The sequence below is a fragment of the Lycorma delicatula genome, chromosome 10 (assembly GCF_047948215.1).
Source record: "Lycorma delicatula isolate Av1 chromosome 10, ASM4794821v1, whole genome shotgun sequence".
Taxonomy (NCBI): Eukaryota; Metazoa; Arthropoda; class Insecta; order Hemiptera; family Fulgoridae; genus Lycorma; species Lycorma delicatula.
In genome coordinates, this window is record NC_134464.1 from 110,501,425 (window position 1) to 110,518,872 (window position 17,448).

At 30.4% G+C, this 17,448-nt stretch overlaps 1 protein-coding gene across 1 annotated transcript in view; it reads right to left on the reverse strand.

The window, feature by feature from the left end:
- Positions 1–652: 652 nt before the first annotated feature.
- Positions 653–17,448, reverse strand: part of LOC142331796 (anaphase-promoting complex subunit 1-like) — a 33,058-nt gene continuing 16,262 nt past the window's right edge. The window contains exons 7-8 of the mRNA XM_075377913.1: positions 6,591–6,762; positions 653–1,295 (exon numbers count right to left, since the gene is read on the reverse strand). Of these exons, the coding sequence (XP_075234028.1) occupies positions 1,269–1,295; positions 6,591–6,762 (199 nt within the window). The 3' untranslated portion in view covers positions 653–1,268. The remainder of the gene's footprint in view (positions 1,296–6,590; positions 6,763–17,448) is intronic.

Below are 17,448 nucleotides of genomic sequence, written 5' to 3' on the forward strand. Positions count from 1 at the left end.
CCGTTGTTTATTACTCCAAAGTTAAATATATATATTTCTAGCCAAATCTTCTTCCTTTGGAGAATATCCATAAGCCTGAAGTAACTGAAGTTTTATGCAAAAGTGGATTGCCAACAAAAAATTAAATAAATAATTTTTTTGTTGCTCATCTGCTGCAGGTGTCCATAACATCCTTGTCCACATAGAGGTATTAAACAAAAGGTGCAGTAGGAATGGTTTTTTTTTCTTGTCTATAAAGATTCAGTAATGCAGAATCACATGTAAGTCAAAAGAGAACAAAGCCACTGACTGGTAAATAACCCTAAATACTTTCACATTTTGGTAGGAAATCTGATGAGAAAATAATAATACCTGATAATGACCCTTTCCAGATGAATCGCACAAATGAAATTGATGCGCATCAGTTTTTAAGCCCTGAAATCAGGACCGCTAAAAAATCTATTCTTTGTATCTATCAGTACACAAAGGTATTGGTATATAGTACCGCCTTAATTTTCTGTTGTAACACAATATATTTAATTGAGAAATATATTGAAAATTTTTGTACAGCTTTCTAAGTAAAGTAAAAGTGCAACGGTCCTAGCTCTTGCGTCGAACAAATATAACTTTAAAAATATTTTTATCAGGTTAGTTTCAATAAATATAATAAAGATTAAGCGAGCATAATTTATTATACAACATACATGCGATATATACATTACAAGCATTATGTAAATCTCCATAGAAGAAAATAAATCGTACGTAGATAACATTTACCATTTAATAACTTTATCATTATCATAACCTCTACAATATGTCACTGAAATAGTTTAAAATAAATATGAATTATTAACACAAGTAATCTGTCTTTATCATGATATGAAAAATAAATTTTAACTTAAGATAAATTTTATACATATTCTTTTCTGACAGAAACACTTCTGCTTAAAAATATTAAATGTTTAAAATATACAAGAAAAGTAAGTGTGTGTGTGTTTTATATATATATATATATATATATATAAACACAGCAAAATCATTTAAAAAATTATATAATTGCACTCAGATACTATCATGTATCTGAGTACAATTATATAAGTACATCATTATCAATGTTATAATTACATTCAAAATTGTTTTACACTTTCTGTCACTAAATGCATTATTCGAATTTACAATAAAAACCTTTGAACAACTAAGTTTCATTAAAAATATTTATAATTATTGACTGTTTGGTGGTGCTAATACAGGTACTGTAGGTAAAGTTGAATTCTTCAGCAGATTAGCGGTTAACAATAATGGCATGCTTGATATTCCTGTAAATAAAACCGTTGAGTTAAAGCTAATTCATGAACACAACATAAGTTATAATAAAAGTAGATGCAGAATAATAGATGTATAAGTAAATAAAATAAATAATTATACTGAATTGTACTAAATTATACTAAAAAATAAATAATTGTGTAAGAAACAACACACAATCATACACAGACACATAAAATTTATAACAAACCAATTATGTTTATCAAACTGATATTTGAATAACGGTACTTCAAGAACTAAAGTAAATAACTGTTTTCCAATAAGTTTCCTTCAAATTTCTTGAAAAGTTATATTAAAATTTGTTAAGATATTTTAACAGCAACATATTTTTCTCCGTCAATATATTTCAGAAAAGTTTTAACGACAGAAGATTTAAGTTCTCCATTTATTTATTTACAGCAGCCGCCTAAAATTAAGAATAATTTACGACGGTCAACTTAGGTTAAGAGATGGCTCTAAGAAGATACATGCATGTATATAGAGCTATTTTTTCTGTTTTATGTTGGATATTATGAAAACTGCAGGAGATGCAGTTCTGTGATCAATTTTATTTGATTTTTGGGGTTTAAAGTCATACAAAACCGGTTTAAACCGGTTTAAAAATCCGGTTTAACGCCAGAAAGTTTCAGTATGAACTCATTTCACCAGGAAAACTGAAATACAGGAAAAATCTTTCACTAGCTGTAACTCGATAACAAAATGTTTTTTAGATATACGTTTGTATCAATGTTCTCAAGTAGAGCTTATTTCAAACTACAGTATATATATCTTTTTGAAAGATAGAAGATGACATGTCTCCAATTATTGCATGCTTGCACCGGTAAGACAAATACATAAAATCTGTATCTGAGAAAATAGGCCATAAAGGAACATCTAATGTAACTGCTCTGGTTAAATCCATCAATGTAAATCACTTCACCTTATAAAGAAGTATCTTTATTGCAGAAATTCTGTAATAATACTACACGCTTATTGTCTGTTTTTCTTATAACTAATCACCTAAGTAAATATACTAATGAACAGTAAATGTAGCATGTAGTTTCATACTAAGGAAAGATAAAACAAACATTCCCCAAGCTTGAATAATCATAAAACTAAATTAAATGGGAATTTGTGGAATTAAGACTGAAAATAAAAACAAAATCACACAGAAGATGCTAAGATTGTCCCTTTATGATGCATGTAAATCATTATTGGTCAGACTCGACCAGAGAGGGAAAGGCTCACCATCCTTCATTAAAGTGCTTACTATTTGACTAGACAGGAATGATCCGGTAGCAAATCAAATAAAATTTTACGAATGGTGATCCAACATCACAAGAATTGTACACTCTGAGGAGTAAACTACTAATCGAATTTAGACATTACCAAGATTCAGTAAAATTTAAGTACACATATTTCATCTGCATCCCAAAAGCTGTTACTGTAAATATTATGCTGTTACTTGTTAACCTATAAAAATGTTTTAAACACTGAATTTTTAGTTCTCTTACACATTTAATTCAGGCAATGCATTCATAAAGCAGACCTAAATTTATGTGGAGTGATACTGAGATTTTTTTGTTAATTTAGATAATTTCACCTTATGACTCATTCATAAATGAAGTTTTGAAGCAAACGTTTTGCAGCTGCCGATGGATGTAGGCTGTTAAATCATTTACATGTAATGAACACATGAAGGCGGTTTTTAATAAATTTTATAGTGTTGTTTACAGCCAAAGAAAATAAAATTATAGAACATCAGTACTTTAAGGTACATTTTCCAGTGTAAATGGTTCTGAAGTTAAAAACATTGTTCTCAAGGAATCTTACTATGAAGCCCAGAAAATTGCCATCTACATCCTATTCTTTTAAGATGCGCAGCATATCTAATCAGCAAGTCAACTTGTAAGCCTTTTCAGAATTGAAGAAGACAGCAAACATGGCACTGGGATTCAAAGTATCCAATAAAACATTCTGCTTCAAGAGTAATTCAGAGATCCAAGGGAGATCTAACACTTCAAAATCAGCACTCCTCCGATGCAGTAAAAACGTTCTCATCTTCTCAAAATATCATATCAGAATGTATATTTCATCATTAGCTGGACAGTATTTCTGGTTTCTTGTATATTGAATCTCAACATCTTTATTTTGTTTCTTGTTGGTATCTTATTTTTTCTATTTCTTTCCTGATTGATTGTTATCAAATTTCTCCCTCAATTGTTTCTTTTAAACATAAATAGAATAGGAAAGGTGATAAGACAAACATGTCTGAGAAAAGGTTTTCTGGCCTTCCTAAATTTCAGCTTACCTTTCTAGATCTCTAATCTTATCACAGCTACCGAATTCTTACACATATTCTAAACAAATTTTCTTTCTCTGTATTTCAATCCTAATATCCTAACACATTTATTCACATTTATAACACATTATTGGCAGGGAAAACTCAGGGGAATAGTGGGGTTCTAGAAGCACAGGAATTTGGCTAAAATTTCTGCGATCGAGAATGTACGATGAGCCAATGTGTTGTTGCGGTGGAGGACCCGCTTTTTGTCTCGCCAAGTTTTGTGCAGGCCTTGTCTTGCAGTTGTGTTTTGCAATGTTTTTGTTACTTTTTAAAGTGGAAGGCCAGCTGGACTAGGGGTCATCTTCAACTGATTGATGGCCATCTTTGAATCTTTTGAACCAGATAAAAACATTTCATCAGCAGACATTTATCACTGAAAGCTGTTTTTGAGAGTTCATAAGTCTTTGAAGCTGATTTCTGGTTTACAAGCAAAATTTGACAAACTCATTGTGTTTTTATCCTTTTTGTGAAATCAATAATCTGCCAAGAACCAAAAACAGATCATCAGTCATCAGAATGCAATTTTCTACTCGATGAAGAAATCGCAGTGATATTTTCAGAATATTTTAAGCACGAACATTCTTTCCTTTCCACACCATGGGCAAACCTACCCCCTCCTATTGAGCAATGGCAGCACCTGTCTTAAAACTTTCCAATCACACCTTGTATTCAGTCATTAGTAAAAATAAATATGAAAACAAAGTTTACATACTTACTAAATATTACTAAATGAAATATTATTAGTTTAATTTTCTTTAGTATTAATGCCAGTATACAAGGTAGGATAAAAATGCTCCTAGAATTAATTATTTTTTTAAAACTATTTACATAAAAAATTTAGAGTATATGTTCTTCAAAGTAGTCTTTTTCGGTAGCTATACACTTGTCAACATCTATAAAGTTGTTAGAAATATTCCTGGAACCATTTTGAGATATCATCCTCAGCTATTTCATTATTTTGCCCTTATCAGCAGCATTCTTTTTATCTTTTCTTCTTTTTTTAAGGAGAGTATTTTTCAAATGAGGAAACAAGTAAAATCAGTTGTCGCTAAAACGAGAGAGTATGGTGGATGCTCCAGAGATGTTATATTATGTCGTGCCAGGTACTCTTGACATATGCTGACAATTGCATACGCTGACGACCTCACTGTCTTGGTGCAAGGTAGAACAATTTTAGAGGTACAGGAGAAAACTAATAGAGCTATCTATATGATAAAAGATTGGTTAACTACCGGAGGTCTTAAATTATCGGTAGAGAAGTGTAAGTTTATAATGTTCACCGGAAAAAGAGAGTTAGACTCACCCGATATTATGATAGATGGTTTAAAGATATCAGAGGTGAACAGCCTAAAATACTTAGTTGTTACCTTAGAAAAAAGCTGTAAATTCACACAGCATATAATTAATGTCTGCAAAAAGGCAGAATCAATGACAAAAAGTTTAAATGCTATAGTTTCAACGAAGAAGGCGCCAAAATCCTCCAAAAGAAATTTAATCGCTTCGACGGTGGTTTCATCTATGTTGTTTTGCCTGTTCTACCGGTTGTAGAAATATTTTATAGCCGACAATTGCGGGTATTCAATCAGTGTTTTTTATTCAGCATAAAGAGAAGATTCAACAATCTCTATGTACAATGAATCTAAAGCAAAAAAGGAGGCAAACAAAACAATATCATTTATGGGACTTTTTACTGAAAATGTTTTAAACTCCAGTATAAAAACTGTTTTCATATTCAACACTGTGAGACTGGGAAAGGGAAAATAGATTGGAAAAGAGAAAAATTAAGTGGTTCACCTGAATCTGATAGGTTTAGAATAATTGATATAAAAATGATAATGGTTTTTGTAAGAAAGGCATATGGGCCTGTAAAGGATCTTCCTTTGTTCAGAATAGACATAAGGTTTTCCCTGTATACTAACTTTAAAAAATTGCAAATCTTGTGATTTAAAAAGTTTTATCCCTTCATTGTTTTACCATTAGATGGTAATGAATTCCATAAATAAAATGAAAGAAAAAAACAAAAAAATGGATTTGTAAAATTCTCTGCCTGTAGTCTACATAATATTACATTAAAAAAATTATAAATAACAGTTTTATCAGTAAGTACCTGATCAGAGTTCGCTTCACTCACCTTCCTGTTGTATCTCATTCTCTTTGCCAATTGTTATATCTCTACTTAAATAAACACACGTGTTTTCAAATTATAAACAATATCTATTTATTATAATATAATGAACAATGATGAAGAAACATTGAAATGCATATCGATAAAAACTGTCCACATCATCACTCCCATTCTCGATACATGGAGGCAAAAAAGTTAATATAATTCTCAAGTCTTAATATTAATAACCCCACTACAGATATAGTTACTTCCCAGTGCGTCACTAAATCACTAACACCTATTTCATCACCACAAACATCAGTAAGCAATCAAAAAATTTGATATTCCAAAACTTCTTAAACACCAGTCTATAGGAAATCGTAAAAATAAAACTAAATCCATATCCTAACTCTTTAAAATTTTATAGTCATCCAATATATTCCAAACCACAATAACCAACTCAAGTATCCATTAAAAAGAACCAAGAAACCAGTTAAAAAACAATCCGCAACACATAGTGGAAAAAATAGCACGTGTTTCCACTATGAAGACTAGCAATTGACTGTATTTAGATAACTTGTAACTGAATAACATAACAATAAACTGAGATAAAGGAATGACATCATCAGTGACATCTAAATACGATTCCTTGATCAAAACACAGTGTAAAACTTAACACTTTATTTAAATGTTAAGTGACTTATTTAAATGACTTACTAAATAATAATGCGAGTTATATGCTTTTCTTCTAGAAAAAATATACATTCAGTTTATTATAAAAAAGCATATAACTTTTTTGACCATAATTTCAACTGAATATAATACTTGTAGTTAGAAAACAAATTAGTGTATTCTTACCTTGACATTAACATTTTCTTTTGCTGATGTTTCAAAGAATTCAATACCAAGTTGTTCTGCAAGTTGTTTACCTCTTTCAAATGATATAACTCTTTCATCTTCCATGTCACACTTATTATCTACAAGTATTACTTGTGCGTTATCCCACGAATAAGTTTTTATCTGCGTTACCCTGAAAATAAACAGAATCTCTAAGATTTATTATGAAACTTTAATAATTAAACTATAAGAAATTCAGTACGATATACAAAATATGAATTCTTCTCAAAACTTTCTTTGAAACTTTTCCATTTGCAGGCTGCAATTTCTGTAAGTGAAAATGTGAGCGCACCTTTTAGTTTTAATTGTTGAACTGCACATCATACAACAAAGTTTATTACTGCCAGCTTGAGCTAGTTCTTCTTTTTTTTTATTGTTTCAATTCTTAAATGTGGTACTACTTTATTCTCTGTTGGGTAGTGGTAGTATTTTTGTCTTTCTTCTGAAAAGTTCTGGCTTGGCATTTTTCACACGCTACAAAATTCTTTTCTAATTCACCATAAAAAAAAAGGAGTAAAGTAACCGTCTGTTACAACTCTATGAAGAGATTAATAAATATGACTAAGTATAAACATAAATTTAAGTAATTTAAATCACAGTATTTGTTGAAGGCTGTCTTTCCTTTCTCTATTCTTCAAACAGATCCCTCTTAAATCAGTAATGCTCCAAGTGTCATCCATTCCATTTTCAGCAACTAAAACATCTTTTTGAAAACTTTCCACGCCTTTTTTTTGGAGATATTAGGAAGATAGTATAATTAATTGGTATCTATTCTTGTTAACGTTTAAGATGTGTATTGTTATTTATGATATATTATGTTTTTCATCAGGATGATTACGGAGAGCAATTTTAAAAATAAAACATTCTGTTAGATGTTGTTAATTTCTGAATATATTTAAACACTGAAAAACTTTATACATGACATATATATATTTGCTTTATATATAGTAGCTTTTTGAACAACTGCAAAAGAAGGTAATAAAAAATGATTTGATACTATATAATAAAGCCATATATGGAGAACATAGCAGCAAAATATTTGTGCAAAGTAAAAAAATTTAAGTCAGAGTACATCTGAAAATGTAACTGTATTACCATATTTGAGATGTTAATTTTAAGTAACTAAAATTACTTTATATCCTTTAATATTATAATTTCAATGAGCATGATTAACAGTCAAATTTAATTTACTAATAAAGTTTGAAAATTTTCAATCTGTATTTCTACAGACAAGTGAAACTGCTTTTGACCATCGGGTACCCAGGGTATTTATTAAATCGGGTAATTCTGGAAGTATCTGATTTAATATTTATTAGTTCTCTTCTAATATCATTAAATAAATTTTATTAAAATGTTTCCTTATAAGAGAAATAAATGAGTTATTAATTTTTACGTGAGATATGTTAAATTTGGTAACGGTTAATGAAATAACACCAGAATCTCTAGGAAAAATCTGTTGAAATTAATTTTTTAAATGGTTTACTAAGTCTTATCTAAATTGATTTTAAAAATTGTTTTTTTATTTGTTTTTCATAATTTAAATGCTGTCTAGTAAAAAAAATAAAAAAAATATATATATATACTAATTTATCATTACTTTGATATTAGAACAGACATTAGTTTTAATGATGAAATTAAAAATAACTTCATTTATTTAAGGTACCACTATTAAGAATAAACTACTAGTAAAACTGACACAATGGAAGTTTCCTGAGATAAACCGTTCACACATGTACAAAGTTGTCACACAGTGACAATATGTTATTGAAAGAAGATATGTTAGTGAAAACATAGTTTTCTGAAACTACGTTTTATAAAAATTCCCACCACTCAAAAGGCTATTCAGATTGACAAAAAAACCATTTTTACTGTATAATCTTATTCATTACGAATCGTTATGTGTTACATGTTTACCGATATCATTTGTCGGAAAAGATATTTAGAGACCTCAAGTAAAAGTGACGTATTTATGACCACAAAATCCTTCTTTTTTTTGTGTGCCATATATCATAATTTATTATGTTTTTCAATACATTGGTATGTTACTAGTAAGATAAGCTATTTTTGTAAATAATAAATAAGTCCGTAACCCTCATAGCAATTATAATACACAAATCACACACACACACACACACACACGCGCGCGCGCGCACACGCACACACACACACACACACAAGCACATTTCTGAAAAAAAAATGGTCATATTCTTTCTAGTCTAATTAAGACTAAGTCTTATTAAGAATTTGCTCCTCGTAATCATCTCCAACCAGAAAATCTGTTTGTGTTGCCTGTAAGAGCAAACCAGTTCTGAGACATCTGCAACATAAAGATCACACATAACTTTAAGAGTACTTCATCAGACATCTTTAAAAAAAAAATTTGTTAGTTTTTATGCATAAGAGTGCACCATCTTACAAATTTCCTAAGAAGTATAGTTCGGCATACAACCAACAAATGACTAATACCTTTCCTTAGAGGAATTTGCTGTCGCTTATCATCCCACTAAGCCTGATTACACCACAATCTACAAGTACACAGTGCCACTGTGACATTAATAAGCCATAATAAATCTTCCTACATTTTGCACCATCAATCAATTTAGATAAATGGCATTCCTGTATAAAATCAAACCCAGCATGTAGGGACTGGAGTCAATCATTTCTACATCTAGCAGCATCATGTAGAGGAACAGATTGCTTTTTCAGAAGCGAACTATTACAGGACCCATTGTAGGTTTCTGATATGACTAATCCATTTCTGAAACCTAATACTGTTACCTATACGTACATATATATCTTTGTATAGTTATCATGTTCCAATTTGGGACCATTTACTCTATGCAGTCAAGGATCTCAGGTCTAGCATTATCAACATCAGAAAGAGCAGGATCCTCTTTGGATTTCAAACTAAAGCTTTCCTGCAAGGCTTAAATGATAAGAGAAACCACTGCCGCTCTGATAAGTTTAACATATTATCAGAGGGTGTAGTGGATGCACAGATATAATATCCATGCTAGGGAGCTGACATCTGACATCCAACAGTTGTTACATTGATACACTGAAGTGTACTGTGTTTAGAATTAGCTATTTACCCGACTTAGACAACTTATTTCTTGCAAAAAGTGTGATTAGTTAAAAAAATTACACATTTGCAATTTATTTATAAAAGTTTAAATGCATATATTGTTTATGTACAAATTTTTTTTGTTGCACTTACTCCTTTTGTTTTTTCTCCCATGTTAATACTTTTGCAAAATTCTCTTCTTTTAAAAACATTTTTTCTTCTAAAATTTAATCAAAATTAATAATTAATAATAATTAGTTATAAAATTAAAACCTATATGTTTATCATCTCAGTTGCTGATGAAAACTGAACTATTCAGCTGCAGTTACAATCAGTTGGTGAAATAAATAGTATAAAAACTATTTTTTTTTGCCATAATTTGAATGTGTTTTTAAATATAAATTAAATTTATTATTTTGCAATTCTAATTCTATCATCATGTTCAAATTTACTAATTAGTAAATCTTGTACACCCTACTAATGATTTCATTAATTATACAGGGAGTAAAAAAAATCACGTGATACACATTCAACCACTAGGAGAGTTTGTACCATACTTTAATAACATGTCTGGAGTAATGTTGGTTCAACAAAAAAAGAACAGCTCGTAAATCTGCTGTCGAGATATTGCGCAGAAAACATTTGATTTTGGAGGGATCCCTTTTGCATTGTAAGAGTTCATTTCCTGATCCCAGATGTGAGTGTTTACTTTTCCGCTAAGATGAAATGTCAACTCATCCAAGAAATTCATCACCTTCATGCTGCAACATTTCAATCGCGAAGTCAGCACATACACCTTAGTCAGTGACTTCAAAGCCTGTAATAGTTGTAAAAGTAGAAGACTTTAAAACAAATTAAAACCCTGGCATTCTTCTTTGTTAACCCAATATTTTCAAAAATAAAAATTGAGAATAATCAGATCAGGTAATTAAAAATTTATAATTAAAAAATAAGAATAGCTTTATTATCTACCAAAAGATTGTAATGGCAATAGAATATTTAATTTTATATCAGTGAGATAGTAAACATACCTTTCTATAATTCTAATATTTTAAAATTATGGTAATTAATAATACTAACAAAAAAAAAGAAGAAAAAACACTCTGATTAAGTAGATATCTCTGTGAATACTAAACATGCAAAAAATATAACAAAAGCATTGTTTTAAAATGCAAAAATTTCTTATATATAATTATATTCTGTTAGGATATAATTTAATGAAAAATTTATGCAATAATAAAAAAGTAAAAACTATCTTACATTTATATTACTTACCATTTTCCCACGAGTCAATAATACTATTTACTTTTTGTAATAATGCTAATGCTAGATCAGGTGACAACAGTGGAATATAAGAATCATCAGCTTCAGAAGGGTCATATGAAAGTCCATGTGCTATTAAAAGTTTTAATTGCCACACTAACTGATGTGCTACTTCTGGACATTGCACCAAACTCTGTAAAGCCTAGAATTTTTTTAAATTTCACATAAATATTTTCAAACATAACAGAAAAATATCTATATTAATAGATACTTTTATTTACACATAAAAAACATTCGTTCAATGAACTGAACCAAGAACAAACAAGAGCAACCAGAACCAAGAGTAAGTTAGTTAAATAAGCAGTAAATAAATGGCCAATTGAATTATATATAAAGCTACAAGCATCTAGAAGTTAAGATCATGAATTTATTATGCAATACAGTTGATAGTATGTAACATTCTATCTGTCAATTCACGCAATCTGTTAATGGTGCTATAAAGTCACAACAACCTGCATTTCACATACAAATAAGAATATTTGTATGGAGGTTTCATAATTTAATTTGGTTGTTTCTTCAAGGGTTAAGTTTTATGATCTGTTCTATCCAACATAACCTCAGTCTGTATTGCCTACACTCTCTCTAAAGGTATATATAAAACAATCGTTTAGGCAAATAATGGGTATTAATTTACTTTAAACAGCATTAATAGTTCTTTATATCATTAATTGAGGTCATACTCAACTTTTTCCGAATATTTTCATTTATTAACCTTTTCCCATCACAATGATCCGCGGTTGATTAGCGCTCCGCGAAAATATGTTGGTATCTGATTGCCTCCCTTCATAGTCTTATGCTACCCTCTTGTGAAAAAAATTTCAAAAAATTACTGTATATTAAAGAGATTTAATAAATTTTAACAAAACAAAAACCGTTATGATTGGACATTTTTTAAGCCTGTAACAACAACAAAATTGAAACATTACAAAAATTACGATAATTTAATTGCAGAATTTTTTTCGCGCATTTCTACCGTGTTTTTTATTAGCAAAATTTTTTTTTTGCTTTGTTTATGAAACATAGTTTGCTGATTTTAAAAATAATACTTACCAGCAAATCGGTTGAAAATTGGGCAAAATATGATGAAAAACCCGTGTCATAAATCACAGATTAGTAACATATGTTAGTAAAAGAAGATTCAGAAAACTACGTTTTATAAAAATTCCCACCACTCAAAAGGCTATTCAGATTGACAAAAAAACCATTTTTACTGTATAATCTTATTCATTACGAATCGTTATGTGTTACATGTTTACCGATATCATTTGTCGGAAAAGATATTTATAGACCTCAAGTAAAACTGACGTATTTATGACCACAAAATCCTTCTTTTTTTTTGTGTGGTATAATTTTTAAGGAGAACAATGAATTCTGTTTTGTGTGTGTGTGTGTGTGTGTGTGTGTGTGTGTGGAAGGGAGAGGAAAACAGTCTATATAATAGTAAACTTGACTTATTTGGCATTCATATAATGGCATTTAAAATTATGTTTTAAATTAAATTTATGTTCTACTTTTTAAATGACCACAAATGAAAGATCTGATGTTATAAGATCAAGAAATCTTAGCGGCCTCAAGACTTGAGATCAAGCAATCTAGCAATTCTTAAAATTTTGATTTTACGAAACTTGGTCAGATTACTTCTATATATTGATGCCATGAAACTGTACAGCCAGGTCACCTGCAGTATATAGAGATTTCACCTAATTAAGGTCTTATTTTTCTTAGGCACATTTGTTAACAATAAAAAAATAATATTTGCAAAATCACACCTCCACCCTAAAAACGATAAAATAAACTAATGGCCAAGTGGGTATACTGCATCAATAGTACCCCCTCTCACACAAGGAGCATTAGTGTAGCACTGATGTACAGCTGTTGTAGTCCTCTGCTATGCTGTGACATCATAAGTGGCCGCTAGTACCACCACACCTGCGCAAATGAAATATGGTATGCACATGTGCTTTAGTTAGAATCATTGAATTAAATAAACAAAAAATATTTTATTTTAAATTAAGTTGAGTGTGTAAGCCGTGCATCAGAAAAAACTGCTTGACGGGAAAGTCCTACAATTGTGTTGTCAGCTTTTTTTGTTGTCTTGGAAGACAACTCAATTTTTTGTAGCTATTGACAGTCCAATCTGTGAGAAAAATAATCTTCTAAAAGATATTTTGGGGAAGCTGATAAACATTTTACCATGCCTTAAGGAATTTTGTAGCCAGTGACTGTAATTTTGAACTTGGCCTCAGCTGGTTTTTTTCCACTCCTGGTCTTGCAAAGTTTATATATCAAATGTGTTGACTTATTGGTAACTCTGTGGAGATTTCTACTTAAAATTGTCGTCACATGTTAAAAGGTTTATATTGAAATAGGTCTGTACAATAAAGACATGTTTATCCTTGGAAAATAATGTAGCTGACACAACATTAAGGAATGGGTACCAAAATGATACTAGTGCATGATAATATTATTTCAGCTGTTTCATGTATATAAACCTACAGTTTACTGCTGCCATCTGACAAACAGACTTCCATTATGTGAATTTAGTAAATATATCCTCAGCAAAGTGTTTTTCCACAATTTTAAGAAGAGTTTTTATTTTTTCCATCAATGGTCCTTTAATGTTCACCAGTCTAAATCATCTCATTGTAGAAGGTAGTTGTACGTAATCTCTTGTAAGACATATACACTGTTTTCAGATTAAAATGTTTTGAATATTTTACTAAACATTTTAATCAGTAACAGTTTAAGTTATTTGCAATATTATAATAAGTATTTAATTATAAATATCACTTTACTGTAATAACATGTAATGTAATTTCATTTCTATAATACTGATAATTATAACTACACGTGAGTGTGTAAAAAGGTCGGTAAATTAGTTTTAAGATATTTTATGTTCATCAAAGCAAATAGAACTAGCCTTTGTGGAACATAACCTTAGTTAGATAATCTGTTAACAATTTGATACTTTGTTAAATGATTTGATGAAACTTTACATGCGTTTTTATACAAATACTATCTTTACATTGTGAAATAATGTGTGTAATTGCATTTGTATGAATTTTTTTATCGATTCTCCAGTTTCTTTTTTAACAGGCAGAATCAATATTTGCGTTTTCATCAGAACCATCTACTGTCAATTATGCACATTTCTTTCTTGAACAAAATGAAAAATCAATATCATCAGCAAGTACTAAAGAACTTCAGATTTTACAGTTTTTAACAAAACTTGTTTTTGAATGTGTTACTCATGACAAATTGTCTATGTTACCTATCTGGCTGAAAATGCTTCAAGTAAGTATACTTCAATTATTCTAAATAGATTAATAATACTTTTTTAACTTGTTGCAGACTGGATGAAACTGATAAAAATGACACTTTAAGCAGGTCACTTTATGAGTTTATTAATTAATTTTCTGTATTAACAATTTACAGTGTATATGTTTTTTTCTGCATAGAAAATGTTTAGACTGGTAAAAAGAAATATATTTTTAAGGGGTCCTTTCTGAATTCTTAGTAATTCATGCTCCCAATTTGAATTACTAAGTATTTTTTACGCCATAGACTAGAGCAAGTTATGAATCGTTTTGCTACACTATAGTATTCAAGCCAGTCCAGTTTTATTCACAGAGCAGTTTGTTTTTATTTACAGATTTTTTGTATTTTCTTTTTTTTAATTTCACTAAAGAAAGTTGGTATTTATATTTAATCAAATGTATTATTTTTAAAATTATTTTGGAGTTAGGACACATTTTTTGTATAATTTAATGTGATATATATTCATGTCAAATGAATTTTTTATGTCAAAATCTTCTGTTAAATGAAATGTGGTAGTAGCTATAACATCCTTACAATTCGGATTTCCAGCTGTTTATAACTGTTACAATTTGTTATAATATTCAAGTTTCATTTTAAGTTTTGAATTTATTTTATAAGAGAAAATGAGTGATCTTTTATATACTCAAAACATTTATACCTGAAAAAATATTACTTATTTTTTCAATTTGTTTTTCTTTTTTAGTACGGTGAATTAGATATAAGCATAATTGATAGAATTTTTTATTTATTCTAGTAATCATTGTTTTATCATATTATTGTTACTATAAACCTTGTGTATTATTGCACATTCTCAACCAATTGATCAAAAGATATTACTTTTTTTAGGAGGGGGATTAGTTTGGTTAATGTCTTTTCTTCATTCACTGCGATAATCTGTTTAATCTAAATTGTTTAATTATTATTATTGTTATTAGAAAATGGAAATCATTTCTTGCAATTCTTCAGGTTACACTGCATACAGTTAACTTTTTGTTTGCACTGTATTTTTATCCAGTTTTGTAGGAGCAGAAAGACAATTATTTTGCAATCAATCAGAAACTACTAACTGTACAAAGTTCAGTCAGTAGCGTGAAGTGTTCATCAAACGATGATAAAATATAGATTTGTTAATGAAATATTTATATAAATATTCTTACAATACCAGATACTCAGGAAAGTTTATACAGATAAAACTAATATAGAGAGCTTGATAAAACAGAAAGGGGTCTGTTAATTAAAGTCTGTATTATGTAATATTGTTTACCCCATCTTTGTGCAGCAATCTATCAGTATATTAGGAATTTATTAGTATATTGGTATAAGTCGAGTGGGAGACATCATAGCGTATAGACATGTTGTGTACTGCTCCGCGAGTTTTCATAATTGGCTTGGTTTTTCGGTTATTTTTCTGGATTTGGTTATCGGATATATAAGTGGATTGGTTTTTTGGATTCAAACTACCGTTTTTAAGAGTTTTGGATACGGACTTACAGTTTTTTAAGTGTTTTTTCGAGTTTCAAAATCAACTCATAGTTTGGTGTGTTTTAACTGCTATATTTTCTTTTTATAGTAGTTATTATTGTATTACTGTGTTTTAGTAATCTCGAGGTGTTACTGGAGTAATAACAAAGTGAGTAATTACTATCACCTTTGTGAGTAATCAACTAATTATAAAATTAGTTTTTCAAGGCAATTTCAAGGTTAGAATATACAGTTTTAAGTGAAATATTCTAAGTTATAAGACACGTTACAAGTGTATAATTAGTAGTAAACAAGGACTTTGAACATTTTTCTATTATTCTACATAGAGGAGAGAATTCTTTCAAAGTCCTACGTGAAGAGATTTTATAGGGGATTTCCTTTTCCGTAATAACTCCTAAACCACACATCCAATTTTCATTATTCCTTGACATAAATTCGTTTCATAAACCCCCCCCCCACCCTACCATCAAATTTTTGGACCCCAGATTCGGTCGAATACATTTTCCTTCCCGCCCTCACCCACTCCAAAATTTTTTTGGAGCACAAGGCACAGGGCACATTGAGTGGGTACTTGTTGGAAACGGGGTTGTCCTCTGAGTACAATACCACACAATGCCACACCGGGTATCGCTTCCTTTGGAAGGTACGTCCAGACAAAGTAGTACCAGTGCGCAGAAATTGCCACATGTGAAAAAAGTGGATCTTAAAGGTAAAAAGAGAGCCCGTCAAAGGTCCTCTGAGGAGGAGGAGGAGCTGCCAGAAACACTGGGCAGCCTGATATACCAACTTGGCCTGATGATGATTGCATTAAAGCAACACATTGGTCCTGGACTGACTAAATACATAGGTACACACGAGTCTGAGTTGAAAAAAATTTATGAGGGCCTAAACGCTCTGGCTGAGATGCCTTCTTCGCCAGCAGTTCAGATAACACAGGCAACACAAACAGATTTTCTGGTTGGAGATGATTACGAGGAGCAAATTCTTAATAAGACTTAGTCTTAATTAGACTAGAAAGAATATGACCATTTTTTTCTCAGAAATGTGCTTGTGTGTGTGTGTGTGTGTGATTTGTGTATTATAATTGCTGTGATAGTTACGGATTTATTTATTATTTACAAAAATAGCTTATCTTACTAGCAACATACCAATGTATTGAAAAACATAATAAATTATGATATATGGCATATATCCATATGCCTCCCGCTTGCCTTTAAGCACCTCTGCGTAAAGCATTTCTGATCTGCCCTAACAGGCACAGGCATCAGCACTGGTACTGGGGCAGAAACTGCCTCTTTAATTATAACCTCTTTGACTGTAGTTGGCTTTAAGCAAGTGGCTCAAATCCATTTGCCAAAGCAGAGAACACTGCCTTAAACTCATTACCCTTGGAATCACTCATCTGCAAACCGCTGCAGAGGCACTTCAAGGGCCTTCAAGAAACCTCAACTGCTCACATTGTGATACCAGCTCTGCCCCCAGTCTTAATAAAATATTAATCAGATTACTTTTTGATGTACGGTAGATGTACCTGCCGACTGGCTTGGGTTTTGTCATTGGAAGAGAAGATGGAAACATTCTCCCTCCCCTCATGACAACTTCATTTCTAACCTGTTTGGGTTTCCGTAAGTA